This window comes from Mastomys coucha, unplaced genomic scaffold (genome assembly GCF_008632895.1).
Source record: "Mastomys coucha isolate ucsf_1 unplaced genomic scaffold, UCSF_Mcou_1 pScaffold15, whole genome shotgun sequence".
Classification (NCBI taxonomy): domain Eukaryota; kingdom Metazoa; phylum Chordata; class Mammalia; order Rodentia; family Muridae; genus Mastomys; species Mastomys coucha.
In genome coordinates, this window is record NW_022196897.1 from 89537390 (window position 1) to 89558178 (window position 20789).

Consider the following 20789-nt stretch of genomic DNA (forward strand, 5'->3'; position numbering starts at 1 on the left):
TGAGTTCCAGGACAGCCAGGGCTATACAGAGAAACCTTGTCTCAAAAAACAAAACAAAACAAAACAAAAAACATATATTTGGGACTGTAGGTGGACTTCATTGTTGAGCCTGCTGTCCCTTCTCAGTGTAATTTTATGAGGAAAAGAATGTGTGTGTGCACCATGATAGGGACATAAAACTTTAACCTTTCACTGTTGTCTTTATGACTGTTCTCTATTAGCTTAATAAAGCTGTTTGATTTAAACTCACTCTCATGTGATCTGAGTGAAGCCATCCTAGCTTTTATTTATTTATTTACTAATATATTTGAACTTAACTGTGCCATTTAAATATGTTCACCCTTTATTTTTGCATTTTTAATTATGTTTAACTCCTTTGCTTTCCCTTCGTATTTCCCTTTTAGTATTCACAATGTAGATTAAAATATGCATCTTTGACTTACCAAGGTCTTATAGAATTTAGTATGTTATGACTTTCTGAACAGTGAGAAAGCTTTACTTCTGACCATGCCCCTCCCCTTTTCATGGAAGGGTCTGTGGGCTCCCTCTCAGGAATATGCATGCTAGTCCATCACTGAACCCATCAGAGCTCCTAGTGTTAAGTTTTTGTGACTTTAATTTTTAGTATATTTCTTACCCTGGAAACTTGTGGCTAGGATCACAGGCTTTTGTCACCACATCTAGCTCTTTGCCTGCTCTCTAGTCAGTTCTTATTTTTATTGAGGCTTAGATCTTTTGAGTGATTGCAGAGCATTATTTAGGTCTCCGGGAAATAGCTTTTTCTTCTAGAGATTTCCTGTTGCTTTTGCTGCAGTCGTCAATGGGTTGATGTCATTGGAAAGCCTGGGCTTCATCGCCTGTGAGGACTGGCTGTTTCCAGTTCACTTTCCCGTAGGCTTTCTGTAACCGGGACAAAACCATGCTTGTTTGTCATTTGAATGAACAGTGCTTTTCTCTTGGTGGAGTCTGAATCCTTTTTTTTTTTTTTTTTTTTGATTCATCAGCTCTATATATTACCTAAAGCTGAGTTCAGCTTTTTGTTTTAGAATTGGCGCTTGCTTAACAACAAGGTGACTCCAAATGCCTAAATTAGCTCTTGTGTTTTGTTTCTGATTTTCCTTTTTTGAGTTCACTCGTAGAGCTACAAGCAATATGCCACCATATCTGGCTAGTTTGTGGGGTGTTGTGGTGGTGGTTGGTTGTTTTAAGTGCTTTCTTTATGTCTTCAATAGACTTTTTGCCGTAATCATTCAGTAGTGAGAGGTTTGGCCCACTGAACTGAGAGCGACTGTTTGGAAGAGCATCACTTCTTCTGTTATTTGTAGGTTTTTCTGTTTGTCACAGCTAGAATGCAGGCCATGTTTTCTAATGTGCAATGGAAAACTCAACTTAGTGGCTTCGCACAGTATGAACCTACATCTATCTACTGTTCTCCACTTCCCATAAAGGATCACATTGAAACTCTAGCATGACGTCAGCTGAGAGAACTTCCAGAGTTGTTTTTAAACAAAGTATGAATATATTAGGTTTGGAAAAGTGAGGCAGAAGGTTTTTGTTATAATGTAATAAATTAATTGTTCATTCCTTGGCCCCCCTTTCCAATTCTTTGTACCGGCGTTTTCCATGTTGAGAGGAAACTAGCCACTTTATTTAGTGTTTAAAATTTCCAATTCATTGTCTGGTATTTTGACAGTATATTTTAAACAGAGTTCACTTGCCATAAGATGGCTTCACGGGTTGACAGCTGACCTATTATATTGAAGTCTGATTGTGCATCCATACTTGTGTCTGTGGTGTGTATTTGCAGAGGGTGCGCGTGAGGAAGACCTGGATGCCGTAGAGGCTCAGATTGGTTGCAAGCTCCCTGATGATTATCGCTGTTCGTACCGGATCCACAATGGGCAGAAGTTAGTGGTTCCAGGGTAAGCTGTTTGATGTTTTAGTAATCTTCAGAAATGGGTATTTCTAGAATGAAATTACATTTTATTCAAGTTTTTCTTAACTATCTTTACTAAGCATGTATAAAAATGTATGTTTATATATTATATATATATGCATGTATAGGGGAGGGGGTTCCTTCTTTTTCCTTATAGCAGTCCATATGTAATATCTATAGATTAAGTTAGTTTACCAAATATATGTGTTTTATAAAGGCATTTTTTCTGCCAGCACATTCTTCTGATTAAAGTAAGATCTGGTTGGGGGAAGGAAGCTATGGGACTCAGGAGGGTGTGTGACGTGTGTGTTTGTGAGTGTATTTGACTAAACTGCTTGATGTGATGTGTTTACCCTGTGACAGCTAGGTAAAATGTTTTAGGAACTTGATGCACGTTCTGTCTACTATATATATGAAAAACATCATTTGTTCAGAGCTGTATACACCAAACTAAGGAAAGTAGAGTTTTGTCATAATCAAGAACAGCCTATAACTGAATGACCTTTAAAAAAAACCTTTGTAATTCATTGTAGTCTTTTTGTTTTGAGGTGTTCTTTGTTGTTTCTTGTTTTTGGTAAATGAAGTAGCCATCAAATTTACTCACAATTTTTCTTTTTTTTTCTTTTCTTTTTTTTTTTTTTTTTTTTGAGACAGGGTTTCTCTGTGTAGCCCTGGCTGTCCTGGAACTCACTCTGTAGACCAGGCTGTCCTCCAACTCCGAAATCTGCCTGCCTCTGCCTCCCAAGTGCTGGGATTAAAGGTGTGTGCCACCACCGCCTGGCCTTATTCACAATTTTTAAAGCAATAAACTTTGAATGTGTCTATTCCTTTTGTACTTTCATGGAATTAAACTATTTCAAAGATACTGTGTTTATAAAATACCAAGAATGCAAAAAGAATGGCTCATTCATTGTTCTTGATGGAACTTGCTGCTGCTCTGTATGTGCAGTGTAGCTAGCCCTTGCTACTTTGTGGGTTCTTCCTTTTCCCACCCTTTATTTCCCTGGTTTCTGCCCCCTAACACTGGATAGGAGAGAAGGAAGGATAAAGGACAGAGGACACACACACACACACACACATACAGAGAGAGACAGACAGACAGACAGACAGACAGACAGACAGACAGAGAGATCCATGAATCTAATTTCTTTCCTAACCGTTGCTCCCAGTTTCCAGCCCAGCCCTTTTAAACTGTTTCTCCCAGCAGTTCCCCAACAGTCTGTAAACAGTCTCTTCTCCCAGCTTTCCCAACATTAGCAGCTCCCAACTGTACCAACTGTTAGCCTGTCCACTCAGCTTCCTAACAATAGTTTTGGACCAACTGCTTTCTTCTCTCACTCTACCAGCAAACCCTTCTCTCTCATCCTCAGCTCATTTTATTTTTTAATTTTTTAATTTTTATTTTTTATATCCTATTCTGTTTCCAGAACACCAAGAGGTAACTAATATTAAAGGTCATAGGATCAAGCAGTTCTAATGGCTAAGAATTCTTAAAGGGCCAGTTGGCTAGCAACTGAGGATCCTTCAAAGGGCCGGGCACATAAGATAAATAACACTACAGTGAAGAATTGTGGGAAACCGTTAATGACCTCACATCTGGGTTGAGTGTGTCCTGGGATTCTCCTATGAGATCCTACTGATAATACAAAGTGAAGTATTCAGAATACAAAGTATCAAGGATAGTTCATAAACAGGCAAATTAAGGGACAGAGAGATAGCTCAGTGGTTAAGAGTGAGTCCTGCTCTGGCCGAGGTCCCGAGTTCCCAAAATCCACATTGAGCAGCACACAACAGCCAGAAATCCCTACTCCAGGGATGCCCAATGCCTCTGGTACCTGTCCTTGTGTTTGTCCTCTCTCTCTTTTTCTTTTTCTTTCTCTCCTTCTCTTTCTCTCTCCTTATCCCTCTTTTTCATTAAATTAGCTAGTAATATATATGTATGCATTTATGAGTATACATAAATAGCAAATCACAGAAGTACTGGCAGTTCAGTATATAAGATACATTTTTTTTTTTTGAGACAAACTCTTACTGTGTAGTCTATGTTGGCCTTGACCTCATTATAATTCCTTTCTCAGTCTTTTGAGCAGCTGGGATTTTAGGTATTTGCCATTTGCTGAGTGAGTGTGAGTGTGAGTGTGAGTGTGTGTGTGTGTGTGTGTGTGTGTGTGTGTGTGTGTGTTTCTAATGCCGATAATCTCAGTTCTCTGGAGGCAGAGGTAGGAGGATTACCTCAAATTTGAGGGCAACATCAACTATATTGCAAGTACCAGGCTGGCTAAGACTCCATAGCAAGTGTTTGTTTGTTTGTTTGTTAGTTTTAAACAAAATGAATACATTTGTCAGTATGAAATTATTTATCAAAAACATGAAAGATAGCTCTTTGCCACTGTTTGTTTCTGTTGTTCTGCTTTTGATGGTTTTGAGTCTGTGTTCTCCTCAGGTTGCTGGGAAGTATGGCACTGTCAAATCACTACCGCTCTGAAGATTTATTGGATGTTGATACGGCTGCCGGAGGATTTCAGCAGAGACAGGGACTGAAATACTGTCTCCCTTTAACCTTTTGCATACACACTGGCTTGAGTCAGTACATAGCTGTGGAAGCTGCAGAGGGCCGAAATAAAAACGAAGTCTTCTACCAATGTCCAGTAAGTAGGAAATGTATTTGATTATGGCTTTAACCTGTATTCTGATAATAATATGAATGTATGCATTGGATACTTTCAGGGATCTAAAATAGGCTGGAGCATCATATATTTTATTAACTAGAGAACTACTGTCTTCACATGGTGATGTGAAATACCAAGTGGAAGGTTTGCACTGGACCAACAGTATAAGTTACAACATGCTTAGATGGAAAGTTGTTATTCATGTTAAGGTATTTTAAGTATAAGAAAAATTAAGGAACTTATTATCGAAGTCCTTGATTCTAATATGTAAAATTATTTTTTGAACATCCTAAAATTGTTCAGGTTTCTTGATTCTGAACTCAAAGCCCTTTCTTGTAGGATAACAAGCTATTTATCATAACACTTCTACTTGCTAGTTATGTTCTCAAAGAATAGTTTTATAACTTGCCTTATTAGAAATAGACTATATGTTTTCATGTATTGAGAGGTGCCTTCAAACATTTTATAGAATAAGCCTGAGCATAGAAATTACAATAGTAGGAAGTGTTGCTAAAATTTTTTCTCAAGAAGAGACATAAGTACTATCTACCTGTCCTCTTAGGGACCCAATGGCAAACCAAGGCATGAGTCCACCAAAGTTCACTCTGGGACCAGTGACTATATGTCATAGGTGAGGGACTACCTATAGGCATGTGGGTACCCCTCTGCAAACTGGCTGCATCTCAAAAGCTTTACCCAGCAGGTATGAGGACTTCTCATAGCTGTATAGATGGAGCCCCAGCTCTAGTCTTCCCCTACCGCTATATATGCCAGGTGGTAGGGAGCAGCTGGATACTCAGGTAAGAATCTTGTACCCTTCTAGGCTCCTCTGTAGAGATGGGATGTAAACCATCAACCAGAAAAGCTGGGATGATCTTTTATGTGTGGGGAGAAGGGGTTGGGGGGCTGCAGCTGAACTTTTCAAGATGGTGGTTGCTTGGCTTAGGAGACAGTTATTCATAACAACAAGGAATATTTGAGTATTGATTAGAACACTCAATTTATTTTTATGTTATTATGCTTTGTTCCCTGATATTTAGTAAGAAACAATGTATATCTTTTTTTTTTTTTTCACATAGGACCAAATGGCTCGGAATCCTGCTGCTATTGACATGTTTATCATAGGTAAGAGAAATATAGAAAAGTCACTTTTCCCTTCCTATTGGTTTTGAAAAGAAAATGAATTGGGATAGCTCTGACTTCCTTGAACTGCTGGCCGTTTCATGCTTGCATTTCTTAATATTTCCTGGTTTATAAAGTTCTGTGTCTGGGCTTTCATGAGGCAGCCCTTGTGCTTTCTTTGTATTTTGTTTAGAAAAAAATTCATATCCTGTACAGACTTAAGTTTTTAATTTCCTTTACAGAAGTCAGATGTAGAATTGTTCTGTGTATATAGTTCCTATATACCTTTCAGGCAATAGGATACCCTGATAGAGAGCAACTCGGGAGGGAAGGGGTTTATTTCAGCTTACAGGTCACAGGCTGCATTGTGGGAAGGCAGGGTAAAACTCAAGCAAGAGATTGAAGTGGAAACCATTTGGGGAACTCTTTAGTTTGTATGGAAGTGCAGCTCACTTTTTGCTCTTCATCCAGTCTCACCCTGCTGAGGCTCTCTGCTCACTTGCAGAGGCTTCCTATATATTGATTCTGCTTTTTAAAGGGATTTCTGACTTAAACATTTTCTTATATACTCATAAAACACAAGATGCTAAGGGACAACTCAGTGGTTGACTATGTGCCTGGCATGTGCAAGGCCCCAGTTTTAATCCCCAGCACTAAGTAGAGAAATATTTTTTTTAATTTTATTTTCTAATTGGAACCTTGAACAGAAAATGAATATCTGTTTTTTTTATACTGTGACATGGTCCGGGTTTGTGATATTCTTCACAGAATCTGAAAAGGTTTCATGTTATGCATGTTGTCCAAGCTTTTACATTTGGTCCTTGACTTTCAACTTGTTCTGACTTGAATTCATTCAACTCAGTATCTTGTTTCTAAGTTAAGCACCATCACGATGCCATGCTTGTGCTAATTGTCTTCATGGTCATCTTGGTTAGCTTATTTTCAGAGGTGACCATCACAGCTTTAGCCTAGAAGAGCTGGTCTATTTAATTAAGGGCTTTCTGGTCAATAAGGAAATTGCTGTTGGGCTCTGAGTTTCTTTCTTTCATTTTTATGTTTTTCTGCTTTGAGACAAAATAAACCATCATTGCAACAAACACTGAGGTGTGATAATTAAAAAACATAATTAGTGGTATAAATTGAACATCTGATACTCAGTAAAGACCTGGTTAATTGAAACTGGATTATAAAGAAAATCATTGAACAATATTAACTAAGTACTGTATATATGTACTTTCAAATAAAATGATGAGGTTTAATAGTTATTTGGTGTTACCTAGAATTTTTAGATTAATTCATCTTAATACTTGCCATGGATCCTTTCAGTATATCAAGGACAGATAGTGTGAACTGGACTGATATTGAAAGGCTGGAGAATCTTAGAATTTAAAATGAGGGCATTTAATAGAAAGGTATGGTGTATAACCTTTACCTAAAAGGACATGGAGGGCCACTGTAGCCAGCCAGGAATGTAGACTGGCTAGTTCCAGAAACCTGGCTAACTCAGAGCCTCAGGGCTCTGGTTCCCAATACCTGCCCCTCCTGAATGATCCACAATGAGGGCGGAACTAAGAATGAAGGTCTACTGGTTTATGAGACTCTCCACCCTGTCGACCAGTAGATGAAGATTACATTCCTAGAATGAATATGTTCCCCTCCCTAACTGAATACCTTGGATTGGGTCCCTCTGAAATTTTCCACTGTTTTTATGTCCTGTTTCCTTGGTAACCCTCTCCCCGCCCCCAGCTTGTGGATTTTCTCTTAAATACCCCTCACTTCTTGTGTTCGGGGTCGAACTCCTCTGGCCGACAAGGTCACGAGATCGACCCCGGTACCAGTATCCCCAATAAACCTCATGTAATTGCAGCAAGTTCGGTCTCTTGTGAGTCATTGGGTGGTCACATCATCTCGAGACTTGAGTAAGGATCTTCCCAGTTCTGGGGGTCTTTCAATATAATAATAAGTAATTGTTTTCTGCTTTGAGTTGGTCAGTGGGATATGGAGGACCACGGTGCAGCTGAATCTGTAGAAATGAGTATTTTGACCACTCTGGTATTAACCTTATGCTGAGAATTTTACAATGTCATGTCTCTGGAAGATGTCTAGCCTGTGCCTGGCTTGGGCCAGTGTTTTGAGTGTCTATCAGGTGTATCTAAGAGGAACCCTGATTGCTGAGAGTAGGACCTAATAACCTTCCCTAATGCTTTTTTCCTACATGGAACTATTTCCTTTGTTCTGTATAAAATTAATAGACAAATATTTTTATCACTGTACCCAAACCAATTAATTTGAATATAAAACAAACAAAAACAACATAGGTGGAAATAGCTGTAGAATTCCCTAACAAAAGTTAGGCAGTGGCTGGGGATGGTGGTGGTAGGGAACACAAAGGAAATAATGTAGATAGAATTGAGAACAGAAGGGCTAGAGAGACGGCTCATTTGGGTAAGAGTACTTAATGTGCAAGCATGAGGATTTGAGTTCAAGTCCCAGTACTTATGTAAATCTTGGTGTGGCTTTTGCCCACCATGGGTTTGTGCCCATGCCTGTCATCTTAGCATTTCATAGGGCAGAGACAGGAGGCTTGCTGGGGCTTGCTGGGGCTTGCTGGATACCAGCTTAGCTATACATACAAAGGAATGCCCTGTCTCAAGGGAATCGGTGGAGAGTGATGGAGCAGGGATGGGATGTCTTTCAGCCTCTGAGTGTGTGTGCACAAGTGCACACAGATAAACATAACTGAGCATACACCACAGTCATAATAAATAAGAATTGGGAAAAGAAATTTGTCTAATAGCATAATAGTAGAATTGTACCTATACCTATTTCTAGTTTTGGAATCATACCTTAAACATAGCGAAATTATAGTTGCTTCCTCTGTTGATTTTTCCCCCCCTGTACTTATTCTCCCCCTTCTTGGTTCATAGGTGCTACTTTTACTGACTGGTTTACATCCTACGTCAACAGTGTTGTATCAGGTGGTTTCCCCATCATTAGAGACCAGATTTTCAGGTATTTCCAGTTGGGGCTTATGTGATTAAAACAACTGTTAAGTCAGAAAAGGCTATCTATTGCAAATATCTATCATAAGATGAGATTTCCATGGAAGGTTAAGAAATGAACTTCATTGATCTATATATCTGTTTCAGTCTCATATCAAAGCTAGAACATCAAAACATTTAATCAGTCAATATTTCTCTTGTCTTGAAAACTCAAAAGGAAAAGCTAAATGTGATTTAGTAGCTTGATAGTAGCTACATAATTTCTCTTTGCAAAACAATAAAGTTTGCCAATTAATTGATTTATTGTGAATAGCAAGCAAATAACTAGCTCCTGGCAGACATTTATTATCTGTAACTGGATGTTGTATTATAGGTGATTATAGGTGATACTAGTTCATAGAACCTTCATGGCAGAAACAATAGGTAAGTATATGTCATAAGAGGCTCAATATATTTACATTCTTATATATTTTCATAGTCCATAGTCGCCATTTAATAGTATAGTCAGTTTTCAGAAGTCTCCCAATTTTTATAGCACTGAAAACTCAGAGAAGCCCTAATTGGTTTCTAAATTGATTACTGATCCATGGTTTGAAAAAGTGACCATGGATCTTTGATTGCTGCCTATACTGAACCAGAGGCACCAAGGTTTTCTACTATTATAATGTTCAAGTTCAATAGGGTTGTATCAAATATGACTGAAAGTTTTAAACTATAGGTAAGGCATTGTACTATAGATGTTTAAACCTTGTAAGAATTGAAGCTGTTGATTTCAACATGTTTAAATTTCTTCTTTGCTAGATATATTCATGACCCAGAGTGTGTAGCAACAACTGGAGATATTACAGTTTCAGTGTCCACATCATTTTTGCCAGAACTCAGCTCTGTGCACCCACCACACTATTTCTTCACATACCGAATCAGGTGAGAATTGATAAGTGGGACTGTGGGCTTGTCAGTGTGTTTCCATGACAAAACCCCTGAGGAATCAACTTTGGTGAGCCAGGACTTTCAGAGCCTACAGCCCATGGCCATGTGGCTCTCTCATTTCTGCGCCCAAGTGTGAGTAGGCCGAATGTCCTAGCAGTGTAGACTTAATGCTGAGGGCAAAGCTGTTCACTTTATGGTGGCTGGGAAGCAGAGAAAGAAGAAGCAAACAAATCCTCAACACTTGGGGACCATTTTATATCTGAGTCATGACTCCTCTTTCAGTTAAAGTGCCACCATCCTATGGCTGGTTGCTCTTACTCCATTTGGACATGATCTATGAAATGAATTTTATGGGTTTTGTTTTTTATTTTGTTTTATGGTCCTATGAATCAAACCAAGAGCCTTGTCCATGTTTGGCAAGTACTTTTGTCACGGAGCTACAATCCCAGCCATGTAATGCATTTAAGGGTTATTTTTATTTTTTAATTAAAAAAAAAAGGCCAGGTAATAGTGACCCACTCATTTAATCCCAGAATTGGGGAGGCAGAGGCAAGTGGATCTCTGTGAGTTTGAGGCCAGGCTGGTCTGGTCTACAGAGCGAGTTCTAGGATAGCTGAACTACACAGAGAAACCATGTCTGGAAAAATATAACAAACAAACAAAAATTATATATTTTTTTTAGTGTGTATGATTGCATATGTGTGGATACATGGGTATGCAGAGGCTTGAGGTTGACATCCCTCTTCCTCTGTTACCACCCACCTTAGTTTTTGAAACAGGTCTTGCAGTTAATCTAGAGCTTGACAGTACATCTAGATTAGCTATCTATGAGTATGGGGTTTATAGGCAGGCAGCCATGCCCAACCAATATTTAAGTAGGTTCTGGGACTCCAAACATCAGTCCTTATGTTTGTGCCCACTGAACCACCTTCCTAGCTCTAAAGTACACTTAAATGTTTTAAATTACATTTTTAATTTATTGTGTGTGCATGTTTGGGTAGTGTCCTGCGGGAGTTGGTTCTCGCCTATCATGTGGATCCTGAGGATGGTACTCAAGTTGTTAGGTTTGGTAAGAAATGCCTTTATCCACTAGGCTGCCTTACCTTCCTGCTAAGGCACACTTTGAAAAATAGTCTCTTGCTGAAATTTTCAGAAAAGTTAATAAATTTTCTACAATACAGTGTTCATAAGGAGTTTTACAGGTTATGGATTTTTGGGTTTTTGCATGTGTCCTGAGTATAAATTATTGTTTCAGATACTGCAGGAACTAGACTACTAGGTTGGAATTGTCAAAGCTCTATTTTAGATTTGTAATATAACCTAGAAGTTAGTCCATTGCCAAACAGAAAACTGTGCATTTAAAATTTCATATGGCCTATCTATATTCAATTTTGAAATGTAATAAATATTTATGGAGTGCTTCTTAAGTGTCATACATAGTATTAAGTGTTTAATTTGATTAAATATAAAAAACAAATGCTTTAATTTACTGTAGTTAGAAATGTTCTGTGCTTAGGCAGAAAGATAAGCCATTGCTCCAAGCATAGTTTAGATACCTGTTTTTATTTACATCCTGCTTAAAATTAAGACTTTATTAAAATGAAAATACCTTCCTGCCCTTACAGGGTACTTAGCAGAAAAACAGAGGCAGATTCCTAGAGAAAGAGAAAATGTTAGCCTCTAGAAGCAAATTAAAGTATAATTCTAATAATTGGTAGCATTGTGCTTAGAGCTTTTTAGAAGCTATAGAAAAACAGAATTGTGTTGCATAGGTTTTGAATGAATGAATGAATGAGTTCTTCAGAAGTTTTTCATGACACTGTATCTACAAAGTATCTGCCAAATGGATATTTATTTGATCAGCCAGAGATAGTTGCTTCCGCTGTTTTTGCATTTATTTATGTAGTCCTTCTATATTGTTAGTTCTTACTGAATGATGGATGCATAAATTCAGTAAAAGCATTTTCTTGGAGGCATGGAATTAGCCTAATTAAAGCAGTGTCTTTGAGAACTTATGGCTAATGTGGACTCTGGGTTAGATTTATTAATTTTCCTTGGAAATCTTTCATAGTGTTAATTCAAACGCTGGAGAACTTAAACAAAAAAGGAAGACAATACATCTATGCCCTGTTCTTTTCTCCAGGATTGAAATGTCAAGGGATGCTCTTCCTGAGAAGGCCTGTCAGTTGGACAGTCGCTACTGGAGGATAACAAATGCTAAAGGGGATGTGGAGGAAGTCCAGGGACCTGGAGTAGTTGGTATGTCACCCAAGATTTACATTTCTTGGTCAGTTGTTTCAAAGAAAGTTTAGACTGTTTATAAGTTTACTTATAAATGTACTTAGCCAATCATTTTAGTCCCTGAAATGTCAGCTTTTCTAGAACCATAGCAAACTCAGTTATTTAGGGATTTCCCTTTCTGTGGATCATCTAGGGTTCTCTGATTGTTATTCTTGTGTTCTTATTTTTTTGGGGTTTTTTTTTTTTTTGTTGTTGTGCTTATTTTTTTAATTGTAATGATTATGTTCTGTGAGTTAGGAGGCACAGGACAGTAAGAAAATAATTTTTATATTGGTAATCTTTATCAATTTTAGAAGTGATACTGAAATTAATAGCACAGATTTAACTTTCCTTTGTTATTATTGATGCTGCCTTCCTGAAGTTAAGTTCCTAGCACCCATATTAGGTGGCTCCTAAGCACATGTAACTCCAGCTCCAGAGGATCCAACGTCTTCCGGTCTTTGTGAGCACCTGTACTCATGTGCACATATGCACACACACATATATAAATGCATAATTAAAATATAAATTTTTATTATTTTAATTTATGTATTTAGTTTTGTACTCAGGGTTTTACTGTAGCTTTGCTTGCCTAGAAATCTTTATGTAGACCAGGCTGGACTTGAACTCAGAGATCTACCTGCATCTCCTGAGTGCTGGGATTAAAGGTATGCATCACCACTTCTGGCTGAAATATAAAATCTCAAAAAAGAGAGAGAATCTAGTGCTAAGGAGTTGTTTTAAAACTGTTGTATGTTTTGTCATTTGATTGCTGATCTGAGGGCCCCCTCTGTAACTGATGTATATCCAGACTGAACATTCGAGATGCATCTCACTTGCTGCTGTAGGAATTATATTACCTTTACCTTTGCTTGAGCTACTGTCTCAACTGTGACATTTTTCTATTATTTGTGTTTTAAAGATTTAAACAACTATAGGGAAAAAGAAGTGTCCCTCTTAAATTTTGTTTACTAGATATCCCCCATCTGCTACCTTGTAGAGAATTTGGGGAATAAAAAATGTCAGGGGCTGGTGAGGCCTCAGCAGACAAAGGCAAGTGCCACCAAACCTTAGGTTATCCCTGGGGCCCAAGTGATGGAAGAGAGACAGTTCCCACATGTTGTCCTCTGGCCTTCACATGCAGAAAGTCCCAGCCCTCAAAAATCTGACTCAAAACTGTCAAAGAGGGACGGACCCTCACGATGCCCTGTTGTCACTTTGTTGTAATCCTCTTAGGGTTTTGTTTTTTCCTAATTGTGCAGTTCACTTTCTAACTATTTACAGAGCATCCGGAGAATGTATTCACTAAAAGGAAGAAGTGAGTTTTATATTTTGGTTTATTGTTACTGTTTTCTCTGCAGGTGAATTTCCAATTATTAGCCCAGGTCGGATATACGAATACACAAGCTGTACCACATTTTCTACGACATCAGGCTATATGGAAGGGTATTATACCTTCCATTTTCTGTACTTTAAGGACAAGGTCTTTAATGTTGCCATCCCCCGATTCCACATGGCATGTCCAACATTCAGGGTATCTATAGCCCGATTGGTAAGTTAATTTTTTTTCTAGTGCTGGATATATGACTTTGTAGAATTATTTTAAGACCATCTTTGTTTAGGTAGATAAGTAGTTTATAATGATGACCCCCTCCAAAAAAAAAAAAGTAGACATTTTGAGGAAGTATATTAGGGTTATATTAATATATGAAAGGAGATGAACAATGCATTTATTTTAGTCCCTCCTACTATTATCCATTTTTCAGATTAAACTTCTTTTCCAGTGTTCCCAACAATAGCTATGTAGCCTGAATATATTAGAAGATGTGAAGGATCAATCAGACCACTTAAAATTGACTTTTGTCATTAAGTATGTTGGAAACAATTTCCTACAGTATTTTTCCTAAAACTCCCAATTTAGTAAAATAAACTAGTATCCTATAGAGATTTTCATAGAGGATTTATGGATAGGAATATACTTTTAGCAGTCTTCTGTGATTGTTTTTCAAGTCAACCAGACATATTTTACAAATCTCATTCTTAAGATTGCCTTGTGATAGGTACAACAGTAGCCTTACTCCGTGGGCTGTAAAATGATTGCAGTATGTGAAGTACTCTGTTAGATTTGAGAATAAATATTCAGAATGCACCTGAGTTGTAGACATTGAATGCTTAGAAGATGCCCTCCCAGCTCCTGAAATGGGTAGGTTTGAGATAATTCTGCAAAAGTGGATAAGCCACTAACCTTCCTGGAAGAGGACCCATTCTCATCTCTGGTTTGAAAGATAAGAATGATGCTGAGCCGTTGTACACTTATGCAGTGTGGTGAAAAGGCCCATGTTTGTGAGTAACGTTGTTCTCAGCATGCAGAACTTGCTACTCTCTGGAATAGACTTCCATTGTTGTTCTTGGGTGAAGGGGATGAGAGAAGGGCTTGAGATAGTGTATCATTCTGTAGCCCAGACTGGCCTCAAACTCTGTTTTCTTGCCTCAGCCTCCCAAGTGCTAGATGTGTGCACCATGCCTACACCAGACCAGCCTTCCATTCTTGGCTAGCCCAGAATCTATATGAGCGTGGTACCATCCTATCCTTAAATGGTTGATTTTCATCAGTGAAGCTGTCTGGAACTGGAGTTTGCTTTATGGGGAAATTTTAAAATATGGACTTAATTTCTTTAATACGTGTATTTTATATTCTTTCTTGTTTCAGTTTTGGTAATTTGTGCCTTTCACAAAATTTGTTCATTTCATCTAAATGTTGAATTTATTAGCATAAAGTTATTCATAATATTCTGTTGATATCCTTTTAATGGTTACAAGAGCTATAGTCAGATAACCTTTTATTCTTAATATTGGTGATTTATATCTTTTTTTAGCCACATTTCTATTGATCATTCAGAGGAACAGCATTTAGTTTTGATGGATTTTCAGTAGTCTGCTTTTTCTATCTCAGTGCTTGGTGCACTTGTCTTTATTTCTCTTCTACTTACCCTGGCTTAAATTCACTTTTCTTGTAGCTTTTAAAGGTAGAAGTGTAGATTATTGATTGTAGACCTTTCCTGTTTCTAAGCACTGTTTTAGTTGTATTGTACAAATTTTGATATGTTATATTTTGATTAATATTCAGTTCAAAAAGCTCAAGATTTCCCTTGTAACTGACTTAAGACTACATAGAAATATGTTAATTTTCAAGTGTTTAGAAGATTTTAGTTATCTTTTACTTATTGATTTTTAATATTGTTGTGGTTAGAGAACTTACTTTGTATTGCTAATATTTTTTAATGTTTTATGACCCCAAATTATGTGAAGAATTTCTATATCTCGATAAATGATCTCTGTGTTTTTTAAAAGAATGTATACTCTACCATGTGAGAATTTATTCTATAAATGACAAGCCAAGCTGACTGATTGACAGTGTTTGCCAAGTCATCTGTATATTTGTTGCTCTTTTTTTAAACTTTTGTTACTTTAGCCATTGAAGAGATTATTGTCGATATCTTTAATGAATGGCTTTGTCCATTGCTTACTTTATTCTTGTCAGATTTGCTTCATGCATTTTGAAGTTGTATGATTGTGTGCCAGTGCTTAGGATTGTTGTCTGTTTATGGAAGTAGTTCTTTGGTTCGTATTCATCTCTAATAACATTCCTTGTCCTAAGTTAAGAGCATTGAGGTATGCATTGGTAGGTGGTCAAGCTGGCTCAGCTTGATCCTTTTGTTCTTGTCTTTAATATTTGTTTCAGTGGATGTAAAGTATGGGTTTTACTTCAAGACAGTGATTCTCAAGCCTTTGGGTCTCATCACCTCCTTAGATGTATAAAAACCATTGATGCCTAAGAACCTGTTTACATGGGCATGTCAGTATGTACCATATTAGAAATTAAAACAGGACATTTATAATAGTATCAGTTCCTTTTAAAATTACAATAAATAAACCCATTACATGTTCAACCCTCTCAACTGTATTTATTTAAAGCTTTAGTTCCTGCTCAGCTACAAGAAAAAGTAGTTGACCTGTTTTACAGAAAGTGTTTTTCTCAAAAATGGAGTCATTAGAAAAAATGAGAATTGTGACTTATTTTAATGAACATAAAAAAACAATAGGGTTGTCTTTATTGACCTTTCTTATTTTTATTATCTTCCTTGATATGGAAGTTGAATTGTGTTTTACATTTTTTTTTGTCCTCCACCAGTCTGATTGCTAGGCTTCATAATTTCTTTTCCTTTATACTTGCCACTGTAAATATTCTTTGCTTAGTTTAATGATGTCCCTATGTAGGGTATTTTTGGTGCTTGGTTGAGGGCACTATGAACATTGTAAATGCTCCTTTATGTCCATCCTTCTCTGTCCCTCTCTTATCTGCTGTTTGGATAATACACATCATCTGGCTATTTCTCTCTCTAACCATAGTTGACTCCTTTAATAGTTCTTGTTTTCTTCATTAGTATGATAAACATACTACCTGATAATCATATTTTAGGATTTCCAAAGCCTTCCCCATCCCTCCTTTTGTACCTCCTGCAAAACTTTGAAGTCTTCATTCCTTAGATTTAAAAAAATAATCTTAAGTTAAAAATAATGAAATAACATAAAAGTCACATTTATGTATATATTTTCTGATTGTTATTGTTATGTTATAATAAATCCTAAATGACACAATTCTTTTCTCCTACATTTTTATTTGTTTTCTCAACAAGTGTCTGAGTACTGTAGCAAACAATATAATCAAAACCCCTGCCTTGGATTTTATATTCTAATTGGAAGAAACAAATTAATGTGTGCTCTTAAGTCAATTAACAAATGTGATAGAGAAGGGAGTACCCTGTTGGACTCTGTTCTAAAGATGTGTTAGGAAAGGCCTTGGTAGTATCTTAGTAGAAATATAGAAGGAATGAAGTGAACCAAGTGGATTTGGGGAATAATATTCGGCCAAAGAAGTACTTGGTAGGAGGATTATTAGGCAACTGTGGGCTTAGTGTGTTTGATCCGAGGAGGCTTGAATGCAGACAACAAGGGGAGAGCAGTTATAAATGAGATCAGAAGAGCCACTCAGTACATGAGATCCTGTCTTTAAAAAGAGGCACCAGAGTAGTGCTAATGATATTAATGCAGTAAAAGCCATGGTGATTTTTGCTGACATCATGCACTAAATTTCTCAGTACTCATATGGCCAGCTGAACCCTGGCTGTTCAGACTCTTCATTGAGTCTCTGATGTAAGAAAAGATTGGCAGCCAAATTAAAGCCACGACTTGATTGGGGATGCTTGCTTAAGCAGAATGGCATTCCGAGAGACAGTCTGACACTGCATGCTCCTCATCGCTCCTGTCCTAGACTCCCTTTTCTTACAGTGTTGAGTGGTCTTGGGAACGCACCTCTCTAGGGAATTAACAGACACTTGGCTGAGGCTGAGTTTGAAAGGGCAGCATGCTTTTAGCTTAGTTCTCCTTCTCCTGGAACATGTGCCTTTGGTACCCTGAGACCTAGTGTGAGAAGTCCAGTTGACATGAAGCAGCCATAGAAGGCGTGTAGATCCAACTTCAAGGTGGAAGAAAGTGCCCACTCCAGGCTCCAGATATTTGGATCATTCCAGTCCAGGTACCAGACATGTGAGTGAAGAAGCCCTTGAGGTGAAGTTTGGGTCCAGTCACCATTCAGCTGTAGCATCATGAGAGAGACTTGAAGCCAGAAGTATTCCATTAAGTGCTTCCCAGGTATCCAACCACAGGAACCAAGAGAAGATAATTGACTGTTGTTGTTATAAGCAACTGAAAAAATAAAATTTTTCTTTTTCAAAAGTAGAGGCTACTGATGTTTAAATTAAGATGATGTGTGTTTGGAACACAATAAAAAAACCTTTTAGGAACTGTGCATAAAAATTACCACTAGAGATCATATCTGATTAATATTTTCACATCTGTGTGTCCATAAGCAGATAGACTTATTTTGATTTTTCTTTTTTTTTTTTTTTTTTTTTTGAGACAGGGTTTCTCTGTGTAGCTCTGGCTGCCCTGGAACTCACTCTGTAGACCAGGCTGGCCTCGAACTCAGAAATCCACCTGCCTCTGCCTCCCAAGTGCTGGGGATTAAAGACATGCGCCACCACCGCCCAAGCAGATAGACTTATAAAGAATTAATAAACCATATTACTCTAAGTTCATTAAAACTTCATTGTGAGTTACTACTATGCCTACCTCTATGTATGAATTACCAACTGCTATGTGAAGAACAACCACTGTCTTGGTGAAATGTGTTTACCATTAAAATCATAAGTGAGCATTACTTAACGTGATGCGTCTTGCATCATGAGACTTGTGCTGTTTAGGTCTGTGAAAACTTGTGCCTAGCATGTCTAGTTACGTGTGGTCTAGGCCATAGAAATATTATAAGAACTGATCATCAGTTTTTCTCATCAGAAGATTTTCTCTTTTAAGGAAATGGGTCCTGATGAATATGAAGAGATGGAGGAGGAAGCTGAGGAGGAGGAGGAAGAAGAAAATGATGACTCGGCAGACATGGATGAATCAGATGAATCAGATGAGGATGACAATGAGTCAGATGAGGGTGAAGGAGAAGAGAGGCGAAGGAGGGTCTTTGATGTTCCCATTCGCAGACGCCGCTGCTCTCGTCTGTTTTAGCTGCTGCTGAAGGAAGCTCTGGGATGACTCCATTCTGTTAAATAGATTTGTCAATAATGTAAATAATTGTGCTCAGCATATAGCAGGAAACTAGCATGAAGTGTTGTTCTAGACCTAGGCTCTCTATGACGCTACGTTAGGAGTTGGGTCACTTTGCTTTGCTTTGCGGTTGTAGGTAGAGGAAGAAATGGGCATTGTTTGTTTTCTCTTCCAGGGGTCAATGGGAGAGCAGTTCTCTAGCTAAAGAACAGATGTTCCTTTGTTTAAAAATATTTTCTACTTAAAAACAAAACACAGAGGTGAAGGGAAAATTGTTTTGGATGAGAATTTTATATGTAACAAAAATACCCACACAAGGGTAGAAAGAGACTATATGACTGGCTGTGCAAAGACCCCTTTTAGTTGTTTAGAAACTAACAGAATTTGTAATTAGCTTAATCCACCTCATGGTTGTTAATATTTTGTACTCATGGGGAACTAAATGACTAAATTCAATAGGAGTAGTTTGCCCTTATGAAGACAATCTATCCTTGAATTAGTCTTTGTCACACAGACCTGAGTTGCAAATTTTTATGATTACTTTTAATTTAAAGTCTTCAACATAACTTTGGGCTTTAAAGGTTAAACTTCTCACACTATGACCATTCTCATATTATTTATAGATTCATCATTTTAAATGTAGTTTGTAAAAGTACGTAGAGTGTTGTTAAAGATTCTTCACAATGTCTCATGGACTCTAATTTGTAAATATGCTTTCTGTTTTGTTTATACATTTGTCTAACTTTGTGGTAAGTGATCTGAATTTTATGTTAGGGTTAGATATTTTCGTGAAACATGGATTTTTTTGTAATTATATAATTGAGAGTTTGGAATGAAATCCTTCAAGTGTCAAAAACTCCTATTTTAAAAACAATTTTGTGTAAGTGCCTATTTCCCATAGACTAGTACTGAGCTTTTGTTGTTAAGCTAGAAGATGGCAGTGGTACTTGCTGGCTCACAGCTTGAGTATACAGGTCCATTCCGAGTTGACTGCTGACTTTGATTATGCCCTCTGTTGTTCTCCACCAATATTCCTCGAAAACAGTTTAGTCATGGAGAAAATTTACGAAGAGTGCCATATTCAAGTCTAAGTGCCTGCTCTCAAGTACCATGAGCAAACTTGCCCCTTTATGAGGACAGATGAAAATATTCCAAGTCATTTTCCTACTTACTTTTCATAAAAGAATACAATCACATGGTGTTTCAACAGAAGCCAGCAGCAAGCTCATCTTCTGTATACCACATCTGTTGAATGTATCATTTTTCTCTTGTGCTTGATTAAATCTCATGTTGTTTTATTTGTTATGGCTCCAAAGCATACACAGTCTACTGCTAAGGTTGATAGTAAGTTGTCATCAAGTAATTGACCCAGAAATGAAATTAAAATTAAGGACTTTGAAGGACGAGCATCACTGATGGCTACTGCTTGTTAAGTCAGCCACTCCACCATAGCTGTACCCTCAAAGAACAAGAACGGATGGGGCACAAGTTGTTAGAGCATCTGCTTCATAGAAGGCAATATGAATATTTCAAGAAAGGTCAATATCAGGTCTGGAGACCCTTGTAATCATCTGACTTGACACAGATGTGCCCTCAACATCATAATGATCACTGCCAAAGCAGGGTTTGCCTACAACATTGAAAGAGAAGACTAGACCTGTCAGGGTTCGTGAGAACTCTGGGTGGTCTAAAATGACTGAAGATTGTTAGAGAATTTGAAAGGAAGTGATAAATCTGCAAACTTGTGGGTGAAGGCAGCTAACTTTAAGATTTATTTATCATTATAAATGAGTACACAGAAGAGGGTATCAGATTTCATTATGGGTGGTTGTGAGCCACCATGTGGTTGCTGGGATTTGAACTCAAGACCTTCGGAAGAGCAGTCAGTGCTCTTACCTGCTGAGCCATCTCACCAGCCCCGCAGCTAACTTTTAAAAGCTAGAAAAGTGGGTGTGGAGGGCCAGAGCAAGCCCTCCTCTACTCCATCAGGTTTGTATAAAATACATTCTGTGGTGTTTGCACAGTGATAAAATCGCCTGACAACACAGTCACCTGATGACTCATTTCTTAAACTATATTCCCATTGTTAAGTGAGAACATGACTATTATCAGACAAGAAATACTATTCAGGCTTCTCTTTTTAAAAATAGTCAACTGTTTTAATTTAGGCTACTA

The 20789-nt window shown here is 37.6% G+C and overlaps 1 protein-coding gene across 2 annotated transcripts in view; it reads left to right on the forward strand.

The window, feature by feature from the left end:
• Fbxo3 (F-box protein 3) overlaps positions 1-20023 on the forward strand; it is a 33735-nt gene extending 13712 nt beyond the window's left edge. Inside the window, exons 4-11 of one of the 2 annotated variants that reach the window (XM_031371199.1) lie at positions 1808-1922; positions 4380-4584; positions 5685-5730; positions 8655-8739; positions 9531-9653; positions 11803-11918; positions 13301-13491; positions 14434-16598. In XM_031371199.1, the coding sequence (XP_031227059.1) occupies positions 1808-1922; positions 4380-4584; positions 5685-5730; positions 8655-8739; positions 9531-9653; positions 11803-11918; positions 13301-13491; positions 14434-14448 (896 nt within the window). In that variant the 3' untranslated portion in view covers positions 14449-16598. Of the gene's footprint in view, positions 1-1807; positions 1923-4379; positions 4585-5684; positions 5731-8654; positions 8740-9530; positions 9654-11802; positions 11919-13300; positions 13492-14433; positions 16599-18371 lie in introns of those variants that run through there. The other variant, XM_031371198.1, reaches the window with a different exon arrangement.
• Positions 20024-20789: the final 766 nt, after the last annotated feature.